This window comes from Haemaphysalis longicornis, unplaced genomic scaffold (genome assembly GCF_048455015.1).
Source record: "Haemaphysalis longicornis isolate Haplotype H1 unplaced genomic scaffold, Haemaphysalis longicornis Haplotype H1 scaffold_5, whole genome shotgun sequence".
Lineage (NCBI taxonomy): Eukaryota > Metazoa > Arthropoda > Arachnida > Ixodida > Ixodidae > Haemaphysalis > Haemaphysalis longicornis.
The window spans coordinates 68,238,327-68,249,302 of NW_027526385.1; the positions used below are offsets into that span (position 1 = coordinate 68,238,327).

The following is a 10,976-nucleotide window of genomic DNA, read 5'->3' on the forward strand; positions in this document are numbered from 1 at the left end:
CAAAGATTACAGTTTTATGACCTGCAGTGTTTTGTCTATTGTTCGAACAAAAATGGCTAATTATCTCTAATTATCTCAGGAACTAATTGACCGACTCCAAAAATAATGCCATATTTGAAATCAGTGGGGAAAAAGCAGCAAGACTGACAAGTTTCACAGAGCTTACTTGAACATTCAAAGAAGTTGTGTTAAGGGGCACACTGGTCTTAAAAACTGTTTTTTTTTTTTTTGCTTTCCAAGCAATTCCAAGTGCAAAGATTGCGTTTTGCACTGCGGGACGTCACAACGCAGATTGCGTTGTTTAATATGTAACAGCAAGTCCGGCTCCATTATTCGTCACATTTGCTCTTGTATGCAGCGATCGACGGGTGAAATGCGGCATAACAGACGGAAGGGCATTTTTAAGAGACCCGCCGCGGTGGCTCAGTAGCTAAGGCGTTGCGCTGCTGAGCACGAGGTCGCGGGTTCATTTCCCGGCCGCGGCGGCCGCTTTTCTGAAGGAGGCGAAAAGCAAAAACGCCCGTGTGCACGAGATTTCGGCGCATGATAAAGATCCCCAGGTGGTCAAAATTAATCCGGAGCCCTCCACTACGGCGCGCCTCATCGCCTGCGTTGCGTCGGCGCCTTAAACCCCACAATCAGATCATCAATTTTGACGAAACTTCATAGGCTTGTTCAGTTTTTTTAGCTGATTTTTATAAAACATCTAATTAGTTTTGATGTAAGATAACTAGTTTTCGAATAAATTTTTAAAATTCCTTGATTGTTCTTGAGAACAATAGGGAAAAAAACTATTCAACAAAAGATTACCAGTAAGACGTGAATAGATACCAGAAGTTGTGTAGAAGGAAATATGGGAAGCAGTTTTTTTGTTTTTCAATCACATACACGTTTACATCAATTCAAACTTGTAAGTTTGAACTACTACTGCTAACCAATTAAAAATAATGCTGATTAAATAACTACTGAGACACAAAATGCAAAATCTGCTTCCCATACAGCATGGCTTATTAGACAATCAACTTTACAGTGCAAGAGAAATGATCTTCCTAGCTGCACTACATGCTGGGATGTACCTCTTGATAATTTTGTATCACTGCCATGCCACTCGTGGCAAAAAAGTGGGGAATTATGGGAAAATAATTATTTCTTTGTTGAAATTGGGCCTCTAAGGCTTTTATAAGTACCTGGTACTGTTCCACGTACGGAATTTTCGGAGGAAAAATGTGCAAATCAAGAGAAAAGTGATACCTAAAAAAATGCTTTTTTTGGGCAATTTTTTTCGTCCCAACGACCCAGGTGCCCCCTTAAGACTAGTGTCCCCACTTAAAGAATTCATCACTTGTGATGATGAATGATATGAATAGTGCGAAGTTACAACTTTCAATGTCCACAAGATTTCTGCATCCATCAAATTTGACGACTGCGACGGCGCTGGGTGCGGTTCATTTGGTTGACATTCCGAGATAGTCGGGAAGTTCCGCATCACGCCGCTACGCCCGGTGGCTTGCATGTTGCGCTCACTATGTTTTAGCCCTTTCTACGTGACCCTTCAGAGCAGACCTCCCTACAGCAGTGATGTCAAAGGAGTTGCAGCAAACTTTGCGTCTTGCCGTGTGCGGATTTGACGTGTCTGGCGCAAGCCACTCTTGGTAGTTGTCGTGGTTCAGCCACGATCGCTGAAGTCTGCGTTTTCGAGGCACTGCTGGCCCGCACTTTCACTGACACGTACCACGCTGCATGTGCACAAAATGTCATGATACCACCGTACCACAAGACGTCACAATTCGGCCAAACAAGCCAAGCGGACAAAGCGGCCGTTACCTCTCCTCTCAACTGGAAGTAACGAGAAGTGGCGGACACTCCAATGTGGCCAGACGTTCACAAGCGGCCACTAGACGCACGTTTACCTCTCTCATTTGCAAGAAACTCGCAGCAGAAATTTAGGAGGGCTGAAATTTTCTCAGACACAATCACTAGATCTTCATTAAAAATGAGGAGCCAAGAAATTCAAGGATTTTTCAAGGGTCTGTTGAAAATTCCAAGGCTTTCTCAAGGCCTTGAAAACGGACTTTTCAAATTCAAGGGTTTTTCAAGTGTTTCAAGGACCTCCGTGAACCCTGTAACTAGTAGACGATTCATGAGGCATGACCGTCACAGCGGGACAGTGGTTGCTGAAGCCATGAGCGAAAGTTTTTTTGGAGCGTAATGTACAGTCTTTGTCAAAATTTTCTAGGCCAAGCTGGAAACGCACAGGCCGCAAAAAATCGTGCAAGCTTACGTCCAGAGCGCGGCTGAAACGTTTTATTCCGGAAAGCTAAAAAAAAAACAGCTTTCTTTTTTTACTGTCATAAAATATCTTGTCACATTTAAAGGTAAAGTTTATTCTTTTAAAATTATTTGTGGTCGAGAAGGTCTAGGATTGGCCTAGAAAATTTTGACCAAGGATGTACATCGCAATGCTCTCGAGCCAAGTAGACCTGAATTCAGTGTATTCGTTTGCCTGATGCCTCCTGTGTGTGCTGTGGGAATAGTGCGTTAGAATAACTTCAGTGCCCCCTCCCCCCTTCCTCCCCTGTTTCGACATCCCCCGTTCATCTCGTCCGATGTTGTCGTTTCAGCGCGGCAGCTTCTAGAAAACGGCATCAACCCATGTGCTGCGGACGACCGCCGCCGAACAGCGCTGCACTTCGCTGCCTGCAAGGGCCACCTTCAGATAAGTGAGTGGTTGCCTGGGTACTCCCTTGACCTGTAGTCGAAGTTGCACGTGGACGCGGACCTCCTCCCAACAGATGTGTTACCTGCTGCACATTCGGAAGGCGTTCTCTTCATTAAACTCAAAATGTTTTCCAAAACTGCGTTCAGGTTTAGCTCCTGTCATTGGACGCACAAGTGCTCTAGAGGGGAGATCTATGAAAAACCCCCGTAGTGATTGAATTTGCTTGTGGTACTTTCTGACCTCCATCTGCTACTGAAAGGTGGGAAACAGGATAGGAAGAACACATGGGACGAACGCTATCCTGTGTCACTGTCCCGTATTTCAGCGCTAACAGCATGTCTGCAGTATTGTGTAACCAACTTGCTTCAGTTGGTCTCTTTTGTCTGCCCAGAGCAGCTCTGAGCAGTTCTAAGCAGCTTCGTATTTTATTCGCCCATAGAACGTCTATGGTGGGAGGAGGGTTAGGCTGCTTGGAGCTTCTCAGAGCTGCTCTGAGGAGGCAAAAAAAAAAAAAAAGACCTAGTGCGAGCATAGGTTCTGGTAGGGCCTCTCCCAGTGACATCTGACCTCCTGCATCCTGGATCGCCAAACCCTTCTCTCACTCCTTGATTTCTCTCATTTCATCGCTGCACCAGTTATTCCCTCTCACCATTGTACTCTCTCCCCACCACTCGCAATTATTGCTTGTTTGCATGATTCTGAAAATTAGATAGAAGGGTGTTATTCCAGGGATAACTTTGGGTCTTGCTGGAGTGTGAAAGCGTACTAAACGGCGTTTCTTTAGTCGTTGAGTCCTGTCAGTTGCAGAGATGTGTGAGAGTACATTCACGTCTGTGGCACTCATTGGTACCAAAGTAGAAGTGTTGTCACACAATGGCTTGAGCTGTAAATGTCATTAAAGCTCAAGTGATTAATTACCATTAATTAATTAGCTAGTATTTCATTAAACAATTAATGACATACTAGGTCAGTGGTTCTCAGCCATGACTGCCCCGGGGACCCCTTTTGGGCTTGCGATAGTGATGGGGGACCCCACGATGGAGCGTATGTTGATCTGTGCCATAATGTCAAACAATTTGTACTTGAATCTGTTAGTCTTCTAGACACCTATATGCTGCCTTTTGTGGGTTTATTTTCTTTGTCTTTCATAGCTGGCGTGTTGAACAAAATGCAGATGTCAAAATATGTGCCACGCGGAGAAGCTAAATGTACATTTAATCCGGCGGATCCACCTTTTTGCTTTGCAAGCAAATGCTGGCAAAATCGAGAGAAAAATGGCGGGTGAAACGTTTGGCGGGAAGCTTCGCGGACCCCTGAAATGCTATCGCGGACCCCCTGGGGTCCGCGGAGCCCCATTGGAGAACCACTGTACTAGGTCATACACCACCTAGTATGCTCTTGTTTCTGAGGCTGTTACTCTCAGAGGTGGTGCTGTTGTAGAGTTACAAGTACACTGCTGGGCGTTGCAGGTCATAGCGAGCGCAACTGTACATACAGTGTGGTCTCTACATGCGCGCTTTGCTGTGCGTGCAGCCAAAATGCTGCTGGAACACGGTGCTGACCCGAACCAGAGGGACATCGTGGGAAACACTGCTTTGCACCTTGGCAAGTATACGGAAATTCTTCGCACCATTTGTGGTCAAATTTATTCCGCTGTAGCTTCGGTGCATTAAACACTAATTAATTATTTTTACCTCCCTTCTTCAGCCTTTGGGCGTGGGTGTGTTTATATTTGGAAGTGTACACAGTAAAACAGGGAGAGAGAATTTTTCAAGTTGTGTTTCCGTTGTGTCAGGCGCAGTGTGCTCTTGATAGCTGGACTTTTATTTTGCTCGAGGTAGGTTGATAGCAACTGGGAGTATTAAGTTTGCAATGAAGGTAGTGCCTGCTAAGTAGAGTATACAGTTCTGTGCGCACAACAAAGCAGGGAGCTTTAAAAAGCTGAAGGGGGCATGGGGGGGGGAATTACGGTGAAAAATTTGCTTGAGAGGTAGGAATGCAAGTAGGTACTAAACACTGTTTGAGTTTGAGACTTAAGGGGGCAGATGGGTCTTTGGGGTCGAAAACCAGCCAGAAAATTGTTTTCTAAAAAAATGCATTTTTGGCATCCACAGTCATTTTTCTATTAGTCTGCAAATTTCCTCTTCAAAAGGCACCATATTGTATTGAAAATAGCATTTTAATAAAGTAACTCTACTGCTCAGTTCGCGCAGATATCGATGGTGAAACGGCACTTTTCTTGCAACACGAAGCTAGTATTTCACCCTCAGATATTTTGGCACCCACAGCAGGAACAACTGTAATTTATTTTTGCTCCTGATACCGAAATGGGTGGAGAATACAATGTTGGAAACAAATTTTTCAAGTAGAGGCTTTAGGAAATTATTATTGTGCTCAAATGACACCACATGTGAGCTATTTCCGGCAGAGCGCAAGAGGAGTGAAGTTCAATGTGTTGTAAAATAACCATAAATAGCTAAATCAAAGAATTTCCTTCAACATTGTATTCTTTGGTCATTTTTGTGCCAAGCCACGGGGTAATCGCCCTTCTGCATTGAGTGGTTATTTTATAATTGTGACCCAAAATACTGGAAATTAATCATTAATTACCAAAGAAATAATCAACTTGCAAAAAATCGAATTGCAGATTTGAAATCAGCACAGAAAACTCCATAATGCTCGGAAGTTTCACGAAAATTGGTTTGTAAATAAATAAAATAGCTCTAAGACCAGTCAGCCCCCTTAAAGGTACACTCAAGGGCAAAAACTAGTTGACCTGTATCGATAGATTACGGTGCCGAGAATCTAAATAGGCCATTCTCGCGACTAGCGCATGTTTAATAAAGCATAAAACTTCAGAAATGTAAAAACAGGCGTCGACGCCCCGTATGCTTTCGGGTATCACGGTTAACGACGTCACAAGCGTTGTGAACGGTGAGAGCGCTTTGGGGGACCATTTATAAACATTTTCCTGACAAAAACAGTTGCTTGGTGGCTGAGAGCGTGAAATAAATCTAAATCAAAACTTTATGTGAGTTAATCTTATTTAAAAAAATGCTCGGACTTTTACACATTGCGAGACACGCTGCTTCCTTCACACTTCAGAGTCGGCCATCGTGTTTTCAGTTTCATTTCAGAGCAGACGTGCTCTACTCTGGTGCGCAATCAGCGATGTCAATAATCTACGATAGGGAATGCCCGAGCTTTTGCAAGCAATAACGCAGACAGGAAGTGTGAAAGGAGCAACATGTTTAGGCGACCCTCTTGGGCTTCTAATCTTCCAGTCTCCGCGCGTGGATGTTGCTATCGTTAAAGCGTGCCTGCGCCCGTTTAGAACCTTATCGCCGGTAAGAGGTAAAGAGGCAATCACCTTGTGATTATCTGTTCACCACTGCTCTGTAAAAAAACGTCATTGAGGCGAACAAAAATGAAAACGAACATCTGTCAGTTATGCGTTGTGCAAGCCTGTTTCTCAACTGACTCTTGTTTCTATTTCAGCGGTGTGCACAAGTCATACAGAGGTGATCACGCAACTGCTAAAGGCTGGTGAGTGTGCTGCGTGGCGACGTTTCGTTGTGTTTAGACATGGAGTGCTTTTAGGAGTACCCAACCCAGCTCCAGATCTTTGTACGCGCATGAACGCATTGAACAGAAAGCTAAGAATAAAATGCTGTCTGCCAGATTAAGCAGAAATGCATTAAGGAGGCTAGGAATTGGCCATTCGCATGGCCAATTCCTTGCTAAATACATCTGGGGGGGGGGGGGGGGGGTGTCTGTCACGGGTCCATAACCACACACATACCAGTGCCAGGAATGGATAAGGAACGAGTAAAACGCAGAAAGGAGGGGGAAATGGCTAAAAACGGCACAGCCAATTCTTTGCTATAGATATATCCGAGGGGTGGAGGTCGTTTGCCATAGACCCATAACCATGCAGGCACATAGCCATGCCGGGAACCGATTAAAAGTGAGTAGAAAGTGGAAAAGGGAGTGGAAGGAGGGATTTGGCCAAAAATGGCACTGCTAATTCTTTGCTAAAGATACATCCGGGGGGGTGGAGGTCGCCTGCCATAGACCCATAGCCATGCAGGCACATAGGCATGCCGGGAACCAATGATGAATGAGTAGAAAATGGAAAAGGGGTGGAAGGGGGGGATTGGCTAAAAATGGCCTGGCCAACTCGTTGCTGATACATTTGGGGAGTAAAGTCTATCTTTGCATTTCAAGTACTTTGTGACTTTCTCGGCGGAAGGTTTACTGCCTTTTTCTTTTTTGGCTCCTTGGTTTGCATGAATTGCACATTTCTTTTCACAGCTTCACCCACCGCGACCTTTTGTCCCATTCCATCCCCTCCCACCGTGTTTTCGTAGGGACGGATGTCAACTCACTGGACAACTCTGGCCGGACCCCCCTACATTTGGCCCAGTCCAAACTGCGTCTCCTCAAAGTAGACATGTCAAAGTCATCGGAGAATGTCAAGCAAGAAGTCATTAAGGTAAAGAATAATGCACTGCCCATCAAGGTTGCCGTACACTTCAACTTCTCTTTTGCAATTGAAGCCTGCCTTAGCTGTCAGGTGCAGCAGTTTTTCGAATCTGTTCGTTCTTGTTCCGGGCCAGTCTGCAAGAAGTGATCTTTTCGAAGCCATGTCACAAAGTTGCTTGGCGGGGGTTTCCAGATAAAGTTGAGCAGGGCAAAAGCGGAATGCGTAACTTAAGACCGCATGAATCTTGGGTTACGCTGTCGCCTTGAATAATTTCAATAATTGGAAATAATAATAATAATAATAAATGATCTTTAATTGCTATTGTCTTGAGTTATTTCAAACTGTTTCATCCTTTTTTTTTCTCATCTTGCTTTTACTTTTCCAAGGTAAACGCTGTGATCTCTTTTGTACACCAATGGGCGGTTTTAGAGGGGGACAGGATTTAAAGTCAAGTTTATATGGAACTGCCAATAGGGCTGCAGGAGCCGACGTGATTTGAACAAAAAAACATTGGCTGCCTTCGAAGAAAAGTCGACCTCAAACATGCGCTTGTGCATTCTTTTTGTACAATGAACTTCCACACAGTTTAGCGTGTTTTCGTGGTACAGCGACACAAGACCAGGTCTCTCGTTTGTTCAGGTCTCTCATATGTTCATTGGGGATGTGCAGGTGATCGAGATGTTGCAAGTGTACCTGCAGCGCAGCGGAAAGCCGGCCGAGAGCGATCTGCTGGGTGCCTTCTCCACGCGGTTACGTCTGCACCAGACGAGGCAGGAGGTACGGCCGCGGATGTCGCCTTGTGCTCATTGCTGCACTTGAGGCCGGGCATGTGGATGCACGATTAAAGGGACCCTGCAACACTCTTCGTGCAGTGCAACTAAACCTGCGCGACGTTTAGATTAGACTTCAAGGAACACCCGAGCCAAATATTACACGTGCATGTGAAGCGGTAAGCGCGCAAATCGCCGTGAAAGACGCGGAAAAACCAACCGCTCTCTCTTCAATTCTCCTCGTTATGCACCCCTGGCATGGCCTCTGCGACGTCAATCGGGCCATGGCTGTCCTGGCTGTTCTATTGGCTGCCGCCGATCAACTTCGCGGCTAAATTCTGGCATTTCCTGTGACGATCCGCCGTCGTCGGCGCTGTGTATCAACCTCTTCTATGTCTGAACCTGTCCGCACGCTTTTGGTGTTTCTTTTGTTTTGAGTGCGCGCGGAGTTTGAGTGACGAAATAAATATTCCACTTTCAACGAGCCTACTCGACAACAAAAGTTTATTGCTGCCAAAACGCCCTACCAGCCTGAGCACTTGCTTGTGAGCAGGCCACCATGCCTGCTTTTTTGTGGCACCAGACCGGAAATAGACCCGTCCACGTTGCGGGGGAAAAGGACGAAACTCCCCAGCCTGTGACATATCGAAGGCCGTCAAACAGAACGCCGCGCGCCGCCCCCCTCTCCGGGAGAGAGCGCGCAGCTTTCATCGCGTTGTCAGCGGTTGAGTTGAGAGGGAACATTTATGGGCGATTTTTCATCGCGCGTAGTTTCGGTGATAGTGAACGGATTTTCATAATTCTTGCGGGAGGAGATTGCTGGGTCAATAGACTTTATTTCAAAATACATTCTGAGCAGTCGATGGTAAGTGTTGCAGGGTCCCTTTAAGGGGGCCATGCAAACAAAATTCAAGTTTGTTTTATTCGAAACATTTTGTGTTTTATAGTGAGTGCCCCCAGCGCTTGTCCGGAAGCAAACGATGCTTTATTCACGGAGAAATTAATCAATTAAGGTTAAAATTTTGATTCTCCCACCAAGTCCTGTTTTCGCGACGTCTGCAATGACATCGCAAGAGCCGCTCTGCTGCCGATTGCGGAGCCTCGTTTATTGTTAGTCAACCTAGATGGCGCCACCATACCGCGAAAGGCCGTTTTCTGCCTTTGCTTTGTTTTTGTCTGTATTTGTACCTGGCTTGTATTTGTTAAGGTAGCAAATAATCATTTCTTGAAGTATGGTGTTCGCTTGGCAAGCATGGTCACGTAAGACACCGTTGTTTACGCCAATCGGCCAGTGCTGCAAGACAACTCCAAAGTGCCCCAGTGCCGTGCAGCTAAAACAGCATAGTGTGTGCAGTACCAACAGCAGTACGCATCAACACTTCCACGTTTACGTGTACTTTTGTAACTTCCACTGTTTGTCCCACCATTCTTAGTGATATAGAAAAAATGTGCCCTTATGAAGTTAAGCGCAAATAGCTCTTTCGGCCAGCTTGTAAGCACTGCCTAATTTGTGTTTGGTTGTGGCGGCCTCAGCCAATCGCAGAGCTGTCACGTATGACATCATAGGTTCTGTTGCGGGAAATGAGCTAGTGGGTCACGTGGCCATTCCGTTTTTTCCTAATTATGCAGCTTATTTGAGTGAAGTTTATGTTAAAAGTGATGTCAGTATGATTCTAACGAGGCAATATTTCGAATGAATTAAACTTGTGTTTTGTCTGCGTGGCCCCTTTAAATGATCCGCAGGTATACCACAAATCTCAAACGAGGTGTGGTGACCATGAGCGCTGGTTATTTTTGCTTGTGCCTAATAATCAGGGCTTCACCTAGGCCGTAAGAAAAGACATACCTTGTGTCACAGCTGTCAAAATATGCAAATACAAGTGCACCGACATCTTCTTAGCGTAAAATATTGCTTGGGGCACTTAAGTCTGCTCGTGTGCTCAGAAGGCGAATACCTGCATTCAGAACGAAGCGAATAACGAATAGAGAGCAATTCGATCGAATATTCGACAACGCCGAATATTCGCCCATCCCTAGAAATGTTCTCTCCCGTGCTCATTTAATCTGGCATGCTACACGTCGACATGTTGCTCAAGAACAGTCCACCTGCTTCCTGCCGATACCATAATGACGAACCTAGTTTGCGCGCTACTCACTAGATGGCAGTCCTGATTTTGGATGTCCCCTCTTGTTTATCGGTTTCAGTTTTCAACTGTTAAAAATGGTTTTTCCCTACAGGTGGACAACGACGTACAGGACCTGCTGTCAAGCTTGGCGCATCTGAGCCTGCACAAGACTTGAGCTAGTGGCGCGTTCTTGCCGGAAGACGGATCGAAATTCCAAACTTCTCGTCGCGGCGGCAGCAGTTTCTCGGACCTTATGTGTGCTCTTGGCCAAAGACGATGGCAGCTGTGGATTGTCGTGAAATGCCTGGTCCTAGCGGACTAGCTAGTGAGGGCCCGTTTCGTTTAGTTCTTTTTTGTACGTGCGACGTCAAGTAGTGTATCTGTATATGGGCCACTGCTACAACTGAATCTCAACGTGTAGAATGTGCGCTGCGCGAGTGAGAAGGTGCCCTTTTTCTTCCAAACACAGTACAATAAATGTTTTTTGTTCGTTTACTTCCCCTTGGATGAAATGCGTGTGCCCATGGAGCAGAAGTTGTGCTGACACCGCTCTTATTCCGCATGTTTGCCTAGTATGTCAAGGAAGCCTCGAGTACCTTGTATTTCTAGTTTACCCAGTATTACGTTTTTTTTTAATTAAAAGGAAGAACTGGTCTGTGCGCAGTGATGTTCCACGCGGAGAATTTACTTTTTTTCGGGGAATTTTCGGCTGCAATTTTAGTCAGAAAAAAAAAAGGGAATCTTTAATAGATGCAGGGAATTTTAGGAGTTGTGGAGTAAAACGGAAAAATGTCAGTAAACCGGACCTCGAATCATTCATTACTTTTTCTTCTTTAAAAAGGTTCCCGTAACACTTCATCGGATTTATGTTCAAA

The 10,976-nt window shown here is 45.4% G+C and overlaps 1 protein-coding gene across 1 annotated transcript in view; it reads left to right on the forward strand.

Moving 5' to 3' along the window:
• The window catches only part of LOC144138382 (ankyrin repeat domain-containing protein 54), a 27,478-nt gene extending 16,882 nt beyond the window's left edge, over positions 1-10,596 (forward strand). The window contains exons 4-9 of the mRNA XM_077670639.1: positions 2,622-2,720; positions 4,253-4,324; positions 6,218-6,265; positions 7,090-7,214; positions 7,875-7,982; positions 10,214-10,596. Of these exons, the coding sequence (XP_077526765.1) occupies positions 2,622-2,720; positions 4,253-4,324; positions 6,218-6,265; positions 7,090-7,214; positions 7,875-7,982; positions 10,214-10,276 (515 nt within the window). The 3' untranslated portion in view covers positions 10,277-10,596. The remainder of the gene's footprint in view (positions 1-2,621; positions 2,721-4,252; positions 4,325-6,217; positions 6,266-7,089; positions 7,215-7,874; positions 7,983-10,213) is intronic.
• The last annotated feature ends 380 nt before the right edge of the window (positions 10,597-10,976 follow it).